Source organism: Cryptotermes secundus, unplaced genomic scaffold (assembly GCF_002891405.2).
Source record: "Cryptotermes secundus unplaced genomic scaffold, Csec_1.0 scaffold188, whole genome shotgun sequence".
Lineage (NCBI taxonomy): Eukaryota > Metazoa > Arthropoda > Insecta > Blattodea > Kalotermitidae > Cryptotermes > Cryptotermes secundus.
This window is the reverse complement of record NW_019738872.1, coordinates 588,019-611,025: the sequence shown is the minus strand read 5'-3', so window position 1 is coordinate 611,025 and position 23,007 is coordinate 588,019. Positions and strand designations below refer to the sequence as shown.

Genomic DNA, 23,007 nt, shown 5'->3' with positions numbered 1-23,007 from the left:
CCTGAGACACAGCACAGAAGACGTTCACCTTAGGGGAATCTCTTTAATGCTCAACTGTTTCATGTGGGTGCTCTGTTCCCTAAATATGCACATTGTGACGATTGACTGTGCCGCTCAAGTGAAAAGTTGCTTCATCACTAAAAATTAAACATGAAATGAAGGTTTCATCATCCATCATCTCCTCCATTGAATCGAAAAATTCCATCCGCTTCCTTTTGTTGTCATTGGTAAGTGCCTGAACGAGCTGCAGTCTCTATGGTTTCAAATGCAGACGTACTGTTAGCACACGCCAGACAGTGGATTGAGGGATCGCAAGCTCACGGCTAGCTCGATTTGTTGACTTCTGTGGGCTCCTCTCAAATGCAGCACAGATTCTCGCCACATGTTCTTCCGAGACTCGTGGTCATCCTGGACTTTTTCCCTTACACAGACACCCACTCTCTTGAAACTGTCAAAACCACCATCAAATGTTCTTAGGACAGGGCGGATTGATGCCGAATTGGCTTCAAAAAGCACACTGCACTGTGACAACCGAATTTGTTTTCGCGAACTCGAGAACGCAGAACGCCTTTTGCTGAGGACTTGCCATTCCGAGGGTAAACGAGCAACTGAACATTGCCAGAAGAACGACACGACTTCAGCGCCCCTGTGGCAGCCATTTACAACTTAGATAACTCCTCTTTCAAATGGTCACTGACTCATTCCATGATGATGCTTGAGAAGTGAAGCAATGCGTCATGAAATTGGTTCATTTTTTTTTGAACAACCCTGTATATTGTAACGTGTTTTTCTACTGAAGACACTGTTCAGATTGTTAATTGGTTTATTTAACAACCTCCAGGTTGTAACTACAAATACTTATAACAGTCTTGTGGGTTTAGACAATTCACAAACCCTACACAATAATCTCTTCAGTAGTCTTCACGTATTTATAACGCAGAAGCTATACAAATATCACTGAGTTACACACTCCCAATACCCTCTCAGTTATCACCAACTATCACTGATTATGACACATAAACTCTTCTTATCACACTTTCGGTTCTTCTTCTTCTACGGCTGCTAGACTTATAACATTTTCTTCATGTTCACAATTCACTCGCTGCAACTGAACTCGGCGACTGCTAGACTTCAACTGTCTTCTGCGGCTGCTACATTTTAACTCTCTCCTTACGCATTTCAATCTCCCTTATAAACCCTCAGTTGGACAGCGGAAAATGCACATCGCTTCATTGTTGCGTAAACACTGTGTTTACAGGTGTTGCTGGGGAATGCTGCTGAGAGTTGTTTATTGCTGCATAGTAACCGCGGTGTCCCCTGTTACGTCATTGTGGGAAGTGCTGTTATGTCACCGTGGGGAGGGGGTGTTTACTGAGCATTGCATAATGATGAAAGGAGTGGGGATATGTGATGTCAATCGCGAGACCGCAGGGTTCATGTGACACCTACTTCCTGTTGCACCATCCACGTCACACATGAACCATTTTGTATAATTATTTCCAGAATGCTGAGTATAAATAGCAAATTATTTCTGTCTTAACGTTCATATTGTTTGTAGGATATCTGGTATCATTTGAACTTGCATTGGAAGGATATATAGATGCTGAGACACCATTAACCACTGTTATTTTAGTGTGTCCTTTCCCATAATTTGTTTCTCCACTTGTTTGTATACCTCATATCCTCCATTTGACAAACTTCAAGGTGTTCCCTGCTTCTTTAGAGTGAAGTTTGTTAGTGTAGGCTTACTCATCTTATTTGTCAGTGAGAATACTATACAAATTTTGATACATCTTTCAATTTTGTTTCAAAATAATCCCCAATAAGTAGTTAGTTAGTTAGTTATTAGAGAGGGTGGGTTTCCCCATGCACTGAGACCTGTATTGGTCCATTGTGCTTCCCTCTATGATTTCTACCAGNCGCCCTTAAAAATTCGACGACCTCCGCCGGGTATTTGAACCCACGTACTACGAGTCATGAGGTGGGAACGTTACCTCTAGACTACGGAGGCCGCTATCTCCAATAAGTAAGTACCAGGCATAAGTCATTAATATTTTTCTCAGGAATAACCATTTTTAAATTATTTCACTGAAAATCTTATTGATAAATGCAATTCACTGGTTAGTTACTGCTGTCTATATATTATTTTTAAATAAATAAACATATATACTTACTTACTCGTGGAGCTGAGCCCTTCTGGATGAGCTGCCAATTCTGCAGCTACTCAAGAATTTCCCAGCATTTTATGGAACTTGAAGGTTCATTACCGTGTTCACAGGAGGCCTCCACTGGTCTCTATCCTGAGCCAGATCAGTCCAATCCATACCATCCCATCCTTTCTCTCTAAGATCCATTTTAATATTGTCCACCCACCTACTCCTTGGTCTTCCAATTGGTCTCTTTTCTTCTGGCTTTCCCACCAATATTCTATACACATTCCTCGTCTCCCCCATTTGTGCTACATTCCCTGCCCACCTCATCCTTCTTGACTTGATCATTCTAATTAATATACATTCCAATAAATAAACATATATATAATGTTTAAAATCATATCTCCATTCTCATTCATATAGTGAGATGAGAATAGAAGTTTGTTCTAGAAATAGGCTTACTATAAAAGGTTAAGCTAGTCTTTGTGAAGGGGTATGGGTTAATCAGGTGTTTGGCTGCACTTGGAGATAAAGTATTTCAGTTACACTCAACAAGTAATTCCTCTGACAAAATGTAATACATAGTAGTCAACAGTTGTCTCACCAAAACTAAGAGCTAGACCTAAGAATCAATTGTAATGCCTAAATCAGAGCTTCTCTGACTGCTGAGTATTTCATCCTTCTGAAAGGAACATGCATAGCATAATCATGTGTGATGTCTCTGTATGTCACTAGTCAATGGTGGTGCCAGAAGACCAGGATGGCAAGTCTGATGAATGTTCAGAGCTGTCCAGAGACACATCCAGACCCAATCTTACTGTGGCACCAGCAAGCTCACGTAAAGCTGGCACCGCTGACCAGAAAGCAGAGACTAGAAAGTCAGCCAAAGTTATTGTTGACATGCGGGAGTTCAGAAGCGAGTTACCATCACTGATTCATAAAAGGGGCATAGAAATTGAACCCGTAACATTACAGGTTGGTGCTGGTAGAATTAGTCTACATTATTGAAATAACAGAATTTAGAAACAAGTTTGTAGAACTCATTTACACAAAAGAAATAAAGGCTATCATTGTACATGTTGTCAGACAGAATACAGGAATATGAAAGTTTGACTTTAGAATCCCATATTTTATATTTTTCACATGTTTACACACTTTTGTTCTTGTAGTCCTGACCTTGAAAATATGCCGAGTTTTTACATTTTGTAGTTACTTCTCAGTATTCCTTCCCTCAGACTTCCTTCCCTCAGACTTCCTTCCCTCAGACTTCCTTCCCTCTTAGCAGTCACACATGGTTCACTCTAAAACTACAAGTTATCATGAACATGTACAATTGTTACTGTCAAACCAACAATACTTTATTATTTATTTATTTATATAGAATGCGCTACATGTTTCGACCTCAAATGGGTCATCTTCAGGTGCTGCAAGTTTCTCACACACAATTACCAAACTGCAAGGCTGGCCTTCCCATTCATATAAATGCTTCATACAAGTTAGTTTCAGTTCAACAAACACGAAGCTGTTCACAGCTTATAACATTTTGAAAGATCACTTTTAAATATCAAATTCTGGATTTAGGATCACCTAATTATTAAATTAGGTTTAACTTATTGTTATGTGTATGACTTTATCACATGTACGGTTTGTATTCTGATTTTTATTCCTATTTTATTGTTAATTTTAACCAAAGTGTAGTTGAAGTTTTGTCTAATTTGTGAATTGAATAGAAACTAATTTATATGAACCATTTATAAAAATGGGAATATTAGTGTTGCAGTTCAGTAATAGTATGTGAGAAACTTGCAGCACCTGAAGATGACCAATTTGAGTCAAAATATGTATTACATGCTATGTAAATACATAAATAAATAATAAAATATTATTGAATTGACAGTAAAAATTATATATGATCAATGTATGCAATCCTTAAAAATACATGTTATCGATCGGCTGATTCATTTCTGCAAGTGATTTGCATAAGCACCATGTGACTTTGTTTAGGCCTAACACACAGAGGATTTTTTTGCTACCAGAGTCTGAAAGCCCATGCATGCTACACCAGAATTTTTAAGATTACCTCACAGTACTAGAGAGGATGCTGGGTGCTGAAAATCACAAAAGCTTGCTTTTCATTTATCAGTGTGCTGCTCCTCTCAAGAACACCACATTTCTCAGCACATCAAAGTTATATTTACCCCAGCTGACTGAGCCAGCCACTTGCACCACCTAGATTTGGGAATCATCCATTCATTCAAGCACCATTGCACAAAGCAGTTGTTTCAGAAGGCTGTAGCCATTATGATGGGGGGCTGCTTCAGGATTTTTTAGAATAAGAGAAATCATTGACATCATGAATAGTAAGTAAGTAATCAGTAATCTGTCAAACGACAGGTCCACAGTCTCTTCCAAAACAGTTCCTCCACTTAACCTAATCACAAGCTTTCTCCTTCAAATAAAAATATCCTCTTCTGTCCCCAAGGTCATCCAGCATCATGAATAGATATCAACTTAAACATATTTAGGGGCCTCTTGACTTAAAACAATGATTTTACAAGGTTGTCTTCTTTTCTACCAGAATGCTTGAATGAAATTTATACTTTTATATATGTCACAGTCAGCGTACAATAAAACAGATCTGCACAGCACTGGATTTATTTTCAATTGCGTCCACTTTCCATTTCTTACACGTTTAAATTAAAGTTCTGTATGACCATATTACCTCATATATTGCTTCATCTTGTGTGCAGAAGTGACATAGTTTTAATCACGTTATTGCCATTGTTCATCGTTTTCAATGGAGAAGTGATGTTTTAGGAATGCATGTTGTTGACCAAGAGGCTTGTTTTTAAATGAGAATTCTAGCCCTGCAAATTGCATCAAATTGTTTGGAATTATTGTAATATAATGAAAATTCCTGAAGTTCTCTCATGCTGTTTAAAGCATCATGGTATGTGCTGAGTTGGCACTCAGTCTGTTCTTTGGAAGTTCTATATTTTCTTTTCCATCAGCTTCTGTTTCATCCTCAGTATCAATGTTAAGATAATCTTCTGCTGTAACATTTTCATACACAGGCTGACTGAGAGACTCCTGGAGTGTCTGCTAGTGAATAATAGAAATAATAGGTTGCATTCAGATGGGAAGTACAGCATGGGAAAAAAAAGAACCAATTCATTCAGTACTGGGGGGGAAAAAAGTACAGTATTGTGACATAACTACCTAATCATTGTTGCATGGTAACAGATGGACAAACATGTAACAGCCACTACAGCTGTTGGGGACATTGTTAGAGATTGTGTTTTTTGTGAGATTCATGCCAAAGTAATATAAGGCGAGGACTGTATATTGCGCCTTACTAGCTCTTTTCTTTCTCAGAGAAAATTCAGAGTCCCAGTGGAAGGTGAAATATCTACACCAATGGACATGCAAGCAGGAATACCAAAGGTTCCATCCTGTCCCCCACACTGTACAGTATATATATATATATATGATACACCCCAAACATCTCATGTCTGCCTAGCTCTCTTGCTGTTGACATCTATATATATGAAACATCACAAAGAGGGTTATGTTCTCAGAAAGCTGCAGCGAAGGCTCAGTGCTATTGAGATGTCGTGAAACAAGACCTCAAGGGGTGTATTCTTGTGACGTCACTTTATTACTCGACGTCGTAACTACAGTTCAACGCAACTATAACACAAATGTTGAACAAGTCCTTTCACGGTCACTTCTTTCGTATTAATAACTTTCACTAGACTGTAGAACTGCTCTGCTATCTGTGCAGCTTCCACTGGCTTCTCTCAACAAACACTGTCTTCTGTCGGTACACACTGTCTTCTCTCAACACAAACTTCTGTCAGCTTCAACTGCTTTCTCTCAATGCACTCTGCACACAGTCTTCTGTCAGCACCGCTGGCTTCTCTCAACACACACTGCACTGTCGGCCTCCACTGGTCTCTGTCTGGGCACAACATACACACTTCTATGAATACCGTCTTCTCTGCACCACTGCCATCACTGATATATATATATACTGTCCTTGGGAACGCAACAAAATTACAAAAACCAATGACTGACTTGATGATGTAAAGCATGAGTCACAGAATTTTTTTCTTGTTTTATACTGTAACTTTTGTTTTATATAATCTAATGTATTGTATTTTTACATCAAGTATTTTATATAATTAATATTATTGTATCCAATTTTACTAATACTGCAGTTCAGTGGTGTATATATTTTAGCCATGTATTTGCCTGATGATGGCTATTAATAGTTGAAACATGTAGCAGAGCCAAAACTAGGCACTGACCTCGATATAGTTGTGTTGTGACAGTTTTAATAAAGAAGTTGTGTATATATATATATTGGACAAGTGGGGCCTGTCGCCTATCAGCAGCATCCTCCACTGTTACGTCACTGTCTCGTCACCTGGCACAGCTCCTCTGCTGTTGCGCCNGCTCCTCTGCTGTTGCGTCACCACAGGGAAGTGTTTACTCGCCTGTTGCTCCTAGCAGCAGCAGCAGCAGCGGCTCCTATACTTTTACATCACCGTGGGGAATGGTTTACCCACAACGCATGCATTATCGCGTCATGCTGAGTCCACGATTCCCAACATCCTCCCCACCCTGGTCAATCCAAAGGAATGACCAGCTGCACTGGATAACTGATTCTCGTTGTGTTCATTGTCATGACCATGAAAAGTTCCAGATGGGTCTTGTGTTTCTTTTCTTCCTTTCTACAACCGCTCGTTCACTCTCTCTTTCTTACCAGTGGAGGCTATAACTCCAATAGTGGCCAGGCTCCCCCATATCCAGCTCTTACTCCATATGCAGTCTCCTTTTCCGTTTCAGAGGGGTCCGACTCCTCCACAAGGTCCAATTCATCATTCTTCGTAACCTGACAGACGCTCAAGACGCTTCTTCCAATCCGTCATTCTTCTACAGTTAGGCTTCTCTCCTGTCGAGACAAGTCCCAATCTCCTGCTTGGCCTTCAAATGTGCCCGCTTGGCTGAGTCGATGTATTCTTCAGCCACCTCCACATCAGTCGTGAATTCTTTGTCATCTGAAAGATCCTGAATATCGTTATCCAATGAAAGTAGTTGATCCAGGGCCTATCGTACATGGTCTCAGTAGTACTCACAATCCTCAAGTGAGGTGCTGGCAGTGGATTCCCTTATAAGGGTAGTGAACCTTGTCATTTTCACCCATGCTGTGGAACGCTTCCTCTTTAACCTTCCAAGTTCGCTATCCACCATGTCGAGTTGTGAGAGTATCTCCAAGTACAATCTCACAAGCTAGTTGATCGTCTGTATGGGGTCTGTCAAAAGTCAGAAGTCGGAAATACTGACAGATCCAAGTTGAATTCAGCAACCATGAGTGTGTCTGTTTTCTCCTTTCCCTCGAAGTCTTGAAGTTTAAATGTATCGTATGTATCCCTCTCCTGGGTTTCGGCACCAAAAATTGTTAGAAACAAGACCTCAAGGGGCGTATTCTTGCAACGTCACTTTATTACTCAATGCTGTAACTACAATTCAACATAACTATAACACATTTGGCTGGAAGAATGCAAAAAGTGTCTAAATTAGTAAAAAATATAAAATCCAGGATAATAAAATAAAAGTTTCACCCTAGTAGGGTTGCATCCATACCTCAGAACAACATTAAATTCCATGTACAGCAGCATTTGTTTCTTTCTCATGTAGAATAATGGCATTCAGCACATGTGAACCAAAGAATATGGGATCCAGTTGTATACTTTATGCATTTTAGAATTCAGATTATAATATATTTTAATTGTCATAGGTTGGTGATTACATCTTGACACCTGAAATATGTGTGGAGAGGAAAAGCGTGAGTGATCTGATTGGCTCTCTAAACTCTGGCCGACTATACAATCAAGCCCTTGCCATGACAAGGCACTATAATAAGCCTATGTTACTTATTGAATTTGACCAGAACAAACCTTTTACATTGCAGGTATGTGCGAGTTACTCTGTAAGTGATTTTATTTTTCCAGTCCTGCTCTGAAAATCTGATGCACACAGTGGGTGGAGATGGCAGAAACGCCTATGTATACCAGTATTCATGGCATGAAGTACTCAGTTGTTATTATAATAGCCAGGATAGAAATGTAATCTCCTAAGGAGAATTTATTTCTTGTGAAATTGTATTGCTTCTGAAGCTTTTCAACATTGGAACACCACATGTACACAGTCCAGATGACTGATTATTTTGTTTTCCCATTACTAATAAATACCTGGGCCTCAGCAAACCCATTGGTCTGCTTATCCATGACAGTTGAAAAATTGAGACATGAGTGAAAAAAATTGTCAAATTTATTCATTTACATTATCATGTTTTTACTTCTCCATAGATATCAAATGGTAAATTTGAGGGTCTTCGCTAACATGATACTGATACTGTCTTGTGGAATGTGATGCTATATAATTTTGTAGAAGATTACTGATGTTTTTGAGTGACGTTTTGCCTCATCTTCCAGGTAGAGAGGTACCCTTACACCACTTCTGCCATGAAGATAGACGCAGTAGGTTTCTCCAAAATGTTGGTAGACACCCATCAGACTATGTAGCATGACATCCCAGAAGACAGTATTCTTCAATATCACCCCTATGATATGCTCATGTCTGACACTCATATACGTTATGTTTCAACTCTCAGATGTAGGACAAGGATATGAGCAAAACAATACTCATCAGTTATCTTGCATTTTCAGATTTTGTAAAAGGAACCATCAGTACAGAAACATTCCCACCTTTTTTATCACTCTGTGCACCAGTCACATTGGTAAGGCATACAAAAGAATCAGAAAGCATTGTCCATGTTCATTAAATAATACATAAATCTTGTGTAAAGTTTAAGGAACAGTAGTTTACTAGCGTTAGTAGTTCTGGACAGTGGGTGTACTTTTGCCCTCTTCCTCCTCTCTTCTTAACAAAATATAAATTACATGAAAATTATTTTTATTCCCACACTGAGGCAAAGGGACCATAGTCTACATTTTTACTACCATGAAAAATGCCAAACGTTTAGTGAACATATTTACTATAGATTCTAAAGTGTTCTGATGATGGTGTATAATGCTCAGAATTACTATTTCTTTTTTTAATTTGTCCAGCATTCGGTATTCTAGAATCTGGAATACTAGATGATGGACAATGTCCAAAAAACCAGTAATTTTGAGATTTAGTATAGCCTTGAGTCTATTGGGTAGAGAGAAAGTTTCATTGCTTGTATCTGTGTTTTCCTGGGTTACTGCTGTAGTACAGAGCTTAGTATACCATTTGCTTACCTTGAATATCAAAATTTGATGTTGGTAAGTAAAGGGAGAGCGAAATACTTAAGTGAGGAATGCAAACAACAACGTTGAGAATGAAATTTTTAGATATGCATGTAACAATGTTAGCTCCATTTTGAAGATACTAGGGAGTGAAATTATTTATGTTCAGATATAAGTATGTTCACAGCTCTGCAAGGAGATTTTAGTGATATAGAAGTGCTCCTAGAAGTGCTTGAGAGTGAGATATTTCTGGAAACATTCCCCTTTGTGAAGTGGCATTATACACTTTCAAATGTAGACAGTCATAGTCCTTTTATTGTGAACTGCACAAACATGGCATTGCCTAGAAGGATGCTTCCCCTTGGAATGTTCACTCTTCACAATTTTCATGAGGGTATGTTTCTGCATATCACCCAAGAGTCGCCCAGGGGTGTCCACATGAGGTCTGCGTGGGGTGGGAGTTCATGGGCTAGGTCGCAATAAGTCTGTCTGACTCTCTGGTTCTGCCGCCACCATCTGGTCTGTAGCCCAAGCCTTTGCCACATTCATCAGAAATGCTTTGCATTTCAATTTTGAATCAGGGTTTAGATTTTTGTAAACCAAAAATGAATTGAAAATGGCACAATTTATAAGCCACAAGGCAAATTCACTTTTATTATCTGTGGCCACAATTCTTTGTTGACCCCTGTCACTTCCACTCTCTGAGTCACTAATCACTACTACTCCAAAAGGCACGTCAGATAGCTCATCGGAAAACAAGTCAGACAGTTCGCTTGCCTTCAACCGCTTTGGTCCTTGAAACATATTCCCCTCTACTAACTTCCTGCCTGGTACATAAACAGCTGGAAGGGGCAAAGTTTATTTTCTTTTGGAGTAGGGACCCTAGCCAGCCAGGTCAAGTTACTGAATACCTAGCATACATTATGAAGATTTATTACGCAGTATTCATTGCAGTTGCATGGCGCCAGAGCAAGGTATAGTGTGTTTGAACATAACGTGTCCTAAAGTCATAATAATATGCCACCGGTCCACCACGTTTAAAAGCGCTGGGCATAAAAATACGCCACCAGTCCGCAAAGTGTTAAAAATGTAGAAATGCTAGACCAGTGTAATTTATGCATTGTGTATATGGGGCTTTTTCCAGGATTCTAGAAAATTAACACTAAATACAGGAAAACCTTACATTGGTATTCCACTGTATTACATATCCGTACTCTGTGTTGCAGGGAACATACTATATGAGCAATGATGTAACATCCAGTGATGTTGTAGCAAAGCTCCAGCTTTTGACTCTGCATTTCCCAAAGCTGAAGCTTGTCTGGTCACCAAGTCCATATGCCACTGCTCAGTTGTTTGAAGAACTCAAGGTAATGGGTAGTTACAAAATAAATACACATTTTCCTGAATATGAATGAAGATTTTTTCCTAATTTAGTGTGTGAAAAATGAGAAGGGGAGAGTGTTTTATAATATCAGAAAAAGCAAGTACATCATGTTCTTTCCCAGAAGATAGAACTCTTCATAACCACTGCGTTGAGAACCTCAAATCCTACATTCTATGCATTGATCACAGGTTGGTTTTCTGGTAGTATGCATCAGTAGGTTATATCAACACTTATTTTTTTAAAACAAAAATAAAATAAATTATAAATTGTTACCGAAAATCAGGGAAAAATGAACAGAAGTACCATCCCAACACAGAAAACACAAGTCATGTGACAGCTAAGCAATGTTGGGGTGTGACATCATTTCACCTGTGTGGAAGTGTGTTTACTGAGCCATTGCCTAGAAGCAGGTTGCATTACCCCATTGTTCCATTGTTGCATACGTGTATTACTTAGAAACAGCTGTTTCCGTGGCTCAACCGTTCTTGCATGGAGCATGCCATAATATTTTCTTTATTTCTTTTCTGTTCTAACTTTCCCATCATATTTTATGTTGTCTTTGATGATCTGGTGTACATTATGTGCAAATAACTATGAACCAACAAAGCAACCTCAACCAGTTACCCAGAATCTATGAAATCACTTAATGTTCCATTTATTTTTATCATTTACATATAATTATTGCCAAGAATTTAATCAGACCTCTACATACAGCATGGACGAGAGGAACCAGACCCAACAGATGCAGCAGCTATTGGAATGGAATTAAGTTCAGAGCAACTGGACTCAGACATGCTAGAGATGTGGAACACTGCTGTAGATGATCTAGTGACCAAGTTACCAGGAGTGACAACAAAAAATCTGCGCTCGTTGCTGACCAAGGGCCAGTCCCTTGATTATCTTCTTTCTCTTTCAAAGGTAATAAATATAATGTACAGCAGTCTTAATGTCATTTGCTACTCTTATTAATGTCTGTATATGCAGTGAATCCTGGATTTTGTACATATCTGAAGGGACCACTTAAAATGAATGTAAAATCAAGGAGCATATTAAGTCATGGAAATGAAAATCTGTGTAGCTATTTAAATTAAGTACCTCAGTTGGTATAAGAGTGAGGATAGTGCCATCAATATAGCGACTGACTATGGGCTGGGTGACCGGGGAGGGTTGGAGTTTGAGTCCTGTTAGGGTCAAGAATTTTGTCTTTTCCAAGTCATCCAGATCAGCTCTGGTGCCCACCCAGCCTCCTCTCCAATGAGTACTAGTGGCTCTTTTGCCAGGGGGTAAAGCAGCTGTGGCGTGAAGCTGACCACTCACCTCCAACTAGTGCTGAGGTCAAGAAAATGTGGATTGATACATCCACTGCCCCATACACCTTCATGGCATAGTGCTTAATTAGTTAAGCACAGGGACAACTTTACCTTTTGTCTCAGTTGGTATAATGACTAGGCTATGGGAGGGATGACCAAGGATTTGGGATTTGATTCCTGGTGTGGACAAGAGACTGTACTCTATAATGTCCAGACCAGATGGGATGGTCCACCCATCCTCATATACAGTGGGTACCAGGTGCTTTTTTCCCAGGGGCAATGCAGCAGAGGCATGAAGCTGACCATTTGCCTCATCTAGTGCTGAGGTTAATGGTGGAGCTGTAATTCCACTCCCCATATGTCGCTTGGTGTTTATTTAAGCCAGTGGATACCTGTAGCCTTACCATATGCTAAATTAATACTGTACTACATTAAAAATGTAATCCAGATCAATGTGTTGTGTTAAAAATATAATCTGGTTCAGTTCTTCCACATGCCCAATAAGGTAAGCTGTTACTTTTTCACTTTCTGCTGAACCCCATACACCTCATTCTCAATACTACTGAGGGCAGTCATGATGTTATCGACATCAAACTTCATGAGGTATTTCCTCAGAGTGTTTATGCCCTCCAGTACTAAAAAAACGTTGCTAGAGGTTGACTTTTCCACCACCATCTTTCTTTTCCCCAGACACATCTAATGTAAGCTGTTCATCTGTCATTTGTTCTAAGGTCTGCGCCTCCACACAATACACCACCACCACCACTGCTGCATTTTCTTGATGGAAGTTTTAGTGGGACTGATAAAAGGAGCATAGAATCAAGGATAATGTAGATTCAAGTAACATAGTATCCAGGTTCCACTGTATTATCATGGATAATTTAAGCTAACTTTGTGCATCATGTTAATTGCACTGAAACTCTGAGCAGTGCACATTCTTACAGGATTTACTGCTTATTCTGAAAATGTATTGGGAAGTGTATAAAAAACTGAAACATTTATTGGTTCATTATATAATTTATTTGATCCTAATTTTATTTGTAGAGATTTCATATCATACCATGTCTGTTCAAGACAGATAACCTGCATGAAAGAATTGCTTGCATTGGCACTTCAGGAATAATATGTTGTGTTTAAGGACCCACTAAGCGAATGTAAAAAAAAAAAAAATTGTTCCAGGACCCTTGACATGAATATTGACACAAAACATGTGAAATCCAGACACAGCCCCCCCTTGATTTATGCATAATGCAATAGGAATGCATGAAATGTACTTGAAGGCTTATGTCAGTAAATGTGGAGGGTAAGTTGGAAAGTATTTCATGTGTTAGTGACTAGACACAAGGTTTGGATTACAAATTAGATTAATTAGACTCTTATAACTAATCTATGACAGATTCACAGATCTACATAATCTACAGATTACTGTACTGCAGCACACATAAAGTGTTCTACAAGTATGTCTTCATTAGCCATTGCTTGGTTACACTCATCACTAGGTGTTGCTAGGTTATTGCTGCCAGCCATGGAGATTCTTCTGCTTTGATGCTGATGTTGTCACTGTCTGGCAGCTGGCTTGCATCTAACTCATGACAGTGACTCTCACACTCGACTACCAACTTCCAACTCCTAGTCATGTCTGGCCATCACTGGCTACCTCAGGCTATCCTGACTGGCACTGGCTAACTTTTTCCAGAGGTTCTTGCTATATATAGCTTTGGCATGGACCGCATAGAAAACATCACTCCCAGCAGTTCATCTGTTTTTGTATGTGTATCCATTGCCATGATATGTATTTATTGAGCCATCACCTGGCAGCCGCCATTATTCTGACCTTTCAGCTGCCATGTCACAATATTAATGTTTATACATACATGCTGAGACATCTCAGTCATCAAGTGACTGGGGTTTGATTCCTTGTGGGGGCATTAATTTTTTTCTTTGCTAGCTTTCCCGGATTAGATGGGTGGACTGTTCACCCTTGTTCCCAATTGGTAACATGATCAAAGCATGAAGATATAAAGAAACCTCCATCTACTGCCAACTTTAAGAATATGTAGAACTTTACCTCCACTCTCTTTTAAGCCTTCATTGCATGAAATTAAGTGATATACATGTATTTCTAGGCCATCATCTCTCCTGTAGTGGAATGTTGAAAGTTCACTGACATTTAATTTTTGTATGCAGCCTTTTAATTTTAGAAATTCCATGTTGTTCTTTAAAATTCACTATCTCAGTCACCCATTATTTTAAAATTATAAACCATAAACTGTTTGAAAGACCGATTATCAAGGTTCATATATTATATTGTAGCGTGTTTTGTGTGTCACGCGACACATAAATTCACGTGGGTCTCGAATTCCGTAGAACCTTTATTGTTCTTCACTTATACACTCACACGCTTTACAATTGTTAGCCTACACAATTTCTTATACTAAGCTCTCATCTAACAGTTCATTTACTTCTTTTTAGAAACACTGAATAATTTCTTTGGATTTGAAGTTTCTGCATTTCAAAACCATGTAGTTCAATGGAAGTCCACCAACACTGTAGAGGAATGTAGCAACTCCATCTTCACAGCTGAATAGTAAGCCAAGAAAGATACCAGCAATAATCAGACTGTATGCTTATTTTTGGAGGTGATACATTACTCTGAGATGTCTGTGGATTTCTACAAAAATATATGAAGTTAATAATCATTAATTTATATTCTTCTACCTTAATTCTAAATAACTACATGGCTGACACAGATTTCAGTTGAAATAAAGTTGCTACTGTTACACTTCTAGCTTATGCATTCATATACAAAGTCTCTCAAAGGACCAATTCAACCGACTCTCTTACTGTCAACCTGTTAGCCAGAACCTTGGCCACTGCCTGCCAAGAGGAAGGAGTCTAGATTGTTGGTTAATATGCCATGAATTATAAGCATGGATATGCTTTCCTAAGGAAGATAATTGTTTAGAAAAACTCATCATTACAGCAGATGTTCAAAATAATCTGCCTTATGCTCTTAAACAAACTTTGTATCATGAAAACATTATTTCACACTCATTTGAGTACACTTACCACAGTGGACGTAATTCTGTCATAGATATTGTGCTAAGTTCATCCATTGTGAGGGGATTATGTCAATACTTTTGCTTTTTAGATTTCCCTGCAGATAAAAACCACAGGAATTTAAGCCTGGAGACCTTGCAGGCCACTATCTGAGACTTGCTAGTCTGTCTTCAAACACCTCATTTCAAATGTTAATTGAATAATTAGTAGTGTGTGCTGTAGCATCATCTTGCATAAAATAACCACATTCTGTTTTTCCTGTAATGGTGTCAAAAAGGGGCCAAAGGATATCACTGACATACCACCCTGAATTAATGGTCTGTTAAAAAAATATGGATCCTATTATGTGTGTAGCAGTAATGGCACACCACACACCAGTCTTCTGATCATGAAGGGATACTCTGAAAGTCTGTCTTGGACTCCATCCAGGCATCACTTAAAGCATATTCAGCTGCTGCCTGTAGGGTCTTCTCACTGTCAGAACACCCAAAGTCAGACATTCAATAAAGACTCTATTATGCAACCCTAATCTGGCTCTAGCATTTAGAAATGAAATATGATACAACCCTGGCATCCAAGATGGTTAACCAGCAAATGAATATGTGCTGAACGAATAGAAAATATTGTCCATCTGGGGTATTTCAAATGATACAATTAGTAGTTTTGTCTGCTGGTAGTTAGTTCTGGTGCACTTTTACCCTCCTTATCCCTCATTTTAATGCCTCATGCCAGCAAGTATATGGCATGAAGATTTCTAAACATTTAACTTTTATGGAATTCTGTTACAGTAAACTGATTATGATACTCTAAAATTTGTAGTTGTCTAATTTTACTATATTTAGTTACTTTATTTTGTCTACAGGATGAACTGGTGCAGATAATGAATAACAGTAGTGAAGCACAAAACCTATTCGATGGACTTCACAAAACATATCAAGATGTGCAAGTATTGGATGTTGGATATAAAGCACCTGAAAAAGGACGAGGCAAAAGCCGAGGTCCCTTCAAAAGACGCAAAGTATAACCCTTCTCAAGGCTGCGGAAATTTCTGTGCATTGGATAATTTCTACTCTTAGTTGCAAGAATCAGCAGAAATTACCAATCCTGTGTTCACTGAATATCCTAAATGGTAAAATATATCATACATTTATGAAACATTTTTATACTCTTATTTGAAGATATACAGACTCATTCATTCTCACTGTTTTTCCTTGAACAATTATATCTTCAGTATGGTTAAAATGTTAAGATATTGGAGCTGAATTTACAAATGTTTTCATTCTCAGCTGTACAGCTGCATTTAGTATGAAACCAGGGTGTTCGGATTTTGCTCCTCATCACATCTAGAGTAATCCGTCCAGCTCACTGTGACCTTTCCCAAGAATATATATCTGGTCATTCCACATCAGATCAACTCAGAGACATTTCCAACACAGTCCTCTCAGTTTATTATTATTATTATTATTATTATTACTATTATTATTGCTGCTGCTGCCGCTCAGAGTGAGCAGACATGCTGTACTGTGTGCTGAATCACTTCACTTGTATTGATAAGGTAACTTAAAGTTCCATGTTTCTTTTAAATTCTTTATATTTATTAATTTAGGTTAATTTAAATTAACCGTATGTATGTACACCCACACATATGTATGAGGAATATTGCAATTTTTGCAGGAAGGTATGTTCTTGTAGGAAAGCTACTTAAAGCTAATAAAGAGTTGCCAGTACACTCTTGTAAACATGCAAAGGTAACAAGACATTAGGACAAAACATATTTTCTTTAGATAACTTGCATGAGAAGTGCAAGGTTCGTTCATTCTGGTTAGTGGAAGTTACAAGTGGATATTTTACTTCCCTCTCCTATTAATTTGGTCTGTTCTGTGGCTAAAATGAAGTCATGTTGTTTAGTACATGAATCACATGGTTCTCAATACAGTTATCAGAGGCAGAATAAATTATAAGTTAAGTATGCCCTCCTTAACTGGCATAGACGCAGGGAGCTGCCGAGTTCCATGTACAGTTCCAGGCATTGCATATCACTTTATAACACACCTCCTCCTTAATTAGAGGACTACGTGTATGTTGGACACTGACCATTGTTTTAATTAAGTTTAAAATATGACATTTATACCTACACTAAAATGCCATTCACCCTATCAGTATCAAGCAAGGCATACTCAGATGCCTAGGCAAAAATGTGAAAACTGTATTCACAGATCAAGAGAGTTTTAAAGAACAGCAGGAAAATCTAAGGGCCACATTAACAGGAAATGGATACCTCCCAAGATTCATACACCAAGTCCTGAGAAATAAAAAGTAAAGTAAAGCTATCCCTGCACCAAGCTGTGAAGGCCCACAGGATTGTGAGACGTTGAGGGTCCCACACTATCTAGACAGTCGGCTCAAAGATGACAGTATGGTTGTCAGCCTTACGCACCGGCCGCGCTTTACTCCCCAGGAAAATTATTTAATTAATTCCTGGTGCTCATTTCTGTTAGAGGCTGAATAAACCCCAGGGCCTAGCGCCACTGGAAGGATTAGGTCAACTGAAAAAAATCCAATGACCTCATCGGAACTTGAACCCATGACCTTCCAGCTTGTAGCATAGCCCCTCAACCACTACGCTACCGCATGCCCCCCTCAGAAACAGAAACAGAATTCAAACAGTGATGAAACCACAAAAGGTGCTGTGGTATTACCATACATCTGAGGGACATAAGATGATATTTGTAGATTTGGGAATACATTTAACCTTTAGATTGCACACAACATTATGAAAGACCATGAAAATGAAATCCATGAATCCAAGAAGTGCATATACAGCATCCCATGTGAATGCAGGAAATGATGTGTAGGAGACAGGAAGACCATTGAACACCAGAATCACCACAATAAAACACTAAAATTGGAGAAATGACCAAATCAAAAACAGCAGAACACTCCTGGAATGAGGACCACAGAGAACAAGGGATAGTTAGTTAGTTATTGGAGAGGGTGGGTTTCCCCATGCACTGAGACCATTATTGGTCCATTGTGCTTCCCTCTATGATATTCTACCAGTCTCTATACCCTACCGATACTGGTGCTTACCATCAGTCCCGACCAAGCCAGTGAGTTCGGTCTCTACTGGCTTAACGGTATCTATAATGCTTCCCCCATCTATCAGAGGCGTTAGAGACTACTGTTGGGTGGGAAATGTCCTTGAATTTTGCTCAGTGACCTCCTTAGGAGATATGAGGTTCTTTTACATGCCATAAAGCTACGACACGGGACCCACGGCTTCAAGTCCCTCCCGGAGTACTTGTTCCCTGAATTTTTCTGCCCTTAAAAATTCCACGACCTCCGCCGGGTTTGAACCCACGTACTATGAGTCATGAGGTGGGAACGTTACCTCTAGACTACGGAGGCCGCTGAGAACAAGGGATAAGGCAGAACTATAACAGAAAAGGAAAACAGGTACAAGTATTATGTTTTTGGACATTATCCATTGTCTTGTCCATTTTTTAAAAAAACGTCCTGTTTCTTTTTCAAAACACAACGTTTCAGAGACTGGACTCTGTCCCCATCCTCAGGTAAAACCTACTCAGTTCGTCCAATAGATAGAGCCAGCCCCTATCTCCGGACCTGAGGACAACAGGATCATTAAGAAACTCAGAGAGACTGTTTTCATGAAAACAGGATGAGTGATTAGCCAGTTGAGCACAGATGTCAGCACCATGTGGGCCCTCTGCTTCATAATGGGAAGTAATCTTCTGTACTCCCTGATGTCACCAGATGCCTCTGGTGTTTTAATCCCCACTTACACCTCTTAACTACTGCACCTGATACATGATGGTATAGTTATGGCGGGTTGATTGTGAAATTTGGAAATGAAAGAACCCGCTGGATAGGTCAAGCTTAATTAACTGGGCCATAGGTGGATTGGTTGCCAGTACTTGCGCCGCTGAATACAGTGTGATGGGCGGCTTATCATAATATGGAGTCCATGGTGATAAATCAAGAATAGGTCGTGCGGAACGATTTGCTTTGGCTATTAAAAATAGCCTAAATGCAGAAGTGATCACATTATTAGGTTGTAAAATACCTGTTTGCACGAGATCAGCTACCACTTCATCCAAGAGCAGTGTAGGCTTTGTGCTTTGAAAAACGCTGGGTGCGTTGCGTGGTGGTGGCAAATATACTCCTTCACAAACCGCTCATTGAAAGAAGTCGTCAGCTATCCGGGGCTGCACTAACGCTGGTACGAAAAGTGGCCTGTAGTGTTTAGGCGGCTTTTCCCATCATTTCTGCTTGACTGTTGGTCCTTTATGACTGCATCTCTTATGCCGTGCCACTCCAGCCTAGTGGGTCATCCCTCTGCAGGTGACAGCCAACTTCTTCTGGGACCCACCATCACCTTGGGTCCATTCTTTTGGCTTTCCACAGTACCCCACAACTAGATGCTTGTCCCCATGCCACTTCTTCAGTGCTCTGACAGGTTTTGCTGTGACCTTTTCTTTAGGGACCTCCTCATGCACTGCTATGGACTCTGTATCGAGCGAGGTTGGCTCCTTACTCTTCAAACAGTCCTCTGTCACTTCTTGACAGGCTGTCATCTCTTTTCGCCAGGCTTGCTTCTATCCTTTCCTGATGGGCAACTAAGTTAGCCATCATCTTTTCATGGAGGGTTTTATTTCTTCTTGATGTGAGCCCAGCTTGGCTTTCATATTTTCAAGAGAGGCCTGGATATTTGCTGTAGCAGTTAGCAGCACTGTCAAGTCTGTCACATAGATCACAATCCTGTGATGCACTCAAGCCAATAAATGGAATCCAATCTCACTTCTGATACCAGTTGTTACATAGTATATGTGACTATAGACAGGGTTCAGATTGGTGAATGGATTTATTGACAACATATACACATGACTCAGAACTACAAGTAATTACAGTGCTATCACTGATCTGCACACTTTACAAATCACTACAACACAACAAGCCTCTGTCTTTTATTGTCTTCCCTAGTCATTGCTTGGTAACAACTCTCAACAGTGGGGATTCTTCAGCTTCTGTGCTCACACTGTTGCCTCCTGGCTAATACAACTCACAACTATCCCAGGTATAAAATCCTGGCATGGACTACACAGAACACACCCTGTTTCTAACAGTAACTCTTTTGTTGCATGCGTCATTACCACCTGTAACATGTGACCTAAAGTCACAGTTACCCCATGATCAAACCCGGGCCGCCAGCATTTGTATTAGTCTTCATTCTTTACAATCAGCTGAACTCAACTAATATAATTCCACTGAGAGGGAATTGGTCTTGCTGGTGTTAAGGCCTGCTTTTGCAGGCGCTGTGCCCTCGACAATCTCTGCCATCCATCATAATTTTGATTATAATAAACAATGTAAGGAAGAAACGTCTACCAGTGTTATTCTATTTGCTTAGAGATCTGCAGAATTTGTATATCAATAAAAAGATAAACTTTCCTTACCTCAGAGTTATCAGTAGCTTCTCTTCAACTGACACACTCACCCACTTATGAAGCTGAGCCCTTCTTGAGAAGCCGCCAATTTTGCAGCTACTCAGGAGCTTCCGAGCATTTTATGGAACATGAAGGTTCATTACCGTGTTCATAAGAGCCCTCCACTTGTCTCTATCCTGAGCCAGATCAATCCAATCCATACCATTCATCTTATCTAAGATCCATTTTAATATTGTCCACCCACCTAGACCTTTGTCATCCCAGTGGTCTCTTTCCATCTGGCTTTCCAACCAATATCCTATATGCATACCTGCTCTCTCCCATTCGTGCTACATGACCTGCCCACCTCACCCTCCTTGACTTGATCATTCTAATTATACTTGGAGAAGAGTGCAAGTTATGAAGCTCCTCATTATGCAGTTTTTTCCCAACTGCAGTCACTTCATCTCTCTTGGGTCCAAATATTCTCAACACCCTGTGTTATTGTGATATTATCATTCTGAATGTTCACACCCTAATAGAAGATAACATTGATGATATAAAGGACAGGTTCTATGAAGAGCTAGAACATGTATTTGATAAATTCTTCAAGTACCATATGCAAATTTTGTTAGGACATTTCAATGCTAAAGTAGGGAGGGAAGACATTTTCAAACTAAGGGTTTGAAATGAGAGTTTCTGCCAAGGAGAGTCTAGGTTATCGTGAACTGAAGAAGCATCAGCCATGGTTCGTTGAAGGATGCTCAGAATTATTTGACCAAATAAAACAAGCCAAATTGCAGTGGTTACAGGATCCAGGGGGAAAAATGGGGATAATCTCAGCAATATAAGATGTGAAGACAGCAGGCATTTCAGGAATAAAAAGAGGGAATATCAGAAAAGCAAAATTGATGAGCTTGTAAGACCCCTATAGAGGAATAAATGACTTTGAGAGGGGTTAACAACCTAGTAGTAACTTAGTGAAGGATGAGAATGGTGATCTGCTTGCAGATTCCCACAATATTTTGAATAGGTGGAAGAACTACTTTAATCTGTAATTGAGTGTCAGTGATGGTAGGCAGATAGAAATACATACAGCTGAGCTGTTAGTACCTGATCCTAGCCCTTTTGAGGTTGAAATTGCTATTGCAGAATTGAAAAGGTATAAATCGTCAGGTAGTGATCAAATTCCAGCAAAACTTATTCAAGCAGGAGGCGAAATATTATGTTCTAAGATCCACAGGCTAATTAATTCTATTTGGCATAAGGAAAAATTGTGTCTATTATTGTACCAGTTCACAAGAAGGGTGATAAAACTGACTGTAGAAATTACTGGGGGATATCACTGATGTCAACTTGATACAAAATTTTGCCCAGTATTCTTGTCTAAATGTTAAGTCCATACACAGATGAAATTATTGGGGATCATCACTGTGGGTTTTGACGTAATATATCAATTACTGACCAGCTCTTTTGCATTCGTCAGATAACTGGAGAAAATAGGAATAGAATAGGAGTACATCAGCTATTCATAGAGTTTGAGATACCCATGAAAGTAGTTAGGTTGATTAATATGTGTTTAAACTAAACGTATAGTGAAGTCTATATAGGTAAACATTTGCGCAATAAATTTCCTATCCAGAATTGTCTGAAACAAGGAGATGCTTTATCGCCAATCCTCTTCAACTTTGCTTTAGAATATGCCATTAGGAAGGTCCAGGAAAAGAAGGTGGAAGTGAAATCATTTGGAACACATCAGCTGTTGGTCTATGCCGATGATCTGAATCCACTAGGTGATAATATAGAAGCCAAAAAGAGAAACATAAGAACTTTAATTGACGCAAGTAAGGAGGTTGGTCTAGAAGTAAACACAGAGAAAACTAAGTATATGTTGCTGTCTCATCACCAAAATGTGGAGCAAAGTCATGACATAAAAATAGATAGCAGATGTTTTGAAAATGTGCATGGTTCAAATATTTCGGAACGACAATAACAAACAAAAACCTGATTCAGGAGAAAATGAAGAGGAGATTGAACTCGGGTAGTGCTAGCTACCATTCAGTCCAGAGCCTTTAGTCTTCTCATCTGCTGTCCAAAACATAAGAACTAGAATATACAAAACTATAATTTTGCCTATGGTTCTGCTGACACAGCTGTACGAAAATTTGTATCTTGTCTTCGAATTTGAAGTCCTACAAGATCCACTAATAAAGAAAAAGTTTCAATGTTCATTCTGTAAAATGATTGGAACAGTTCTGTTTCCTGAAGAAGGCTGCTTGCACCTGCTCTCACTGTTTCTTCGTTTGCGGATTTTATTTTTCCTTCTACCCTGAAGATGGAGGCGATACGTTCCTCCGAAAC

General features: G+C 39.3%; 1 protein-coding gene across 1 annotated transcript; it reads left to right on the top strand.

The window, feature by feature from the left end:
* Positions 1–2,885: 2,885 nt before the first annotated feature.
* LOC111871091 (DNA repair endonuclease XPF) lies at positions 2,886–16,360 on the top strand (the record flags this gene model as incomplete). The annotated part of the gene is given in 5 exon segments (XM_023863882.2): positions 2,886–3,125; positions 7,954–8,127; positions 10,675–10,815; positions 11,547–11,750; positions 16,065–16,360. Coding segments are annotated over 5 exon segments (921 nt in total), but the record flags the coding sequence as incomplete, so codon positions are not given.
* Between the last annotated feature and the right edge of the window lie 6,647 nt (positions 16,361–23,007).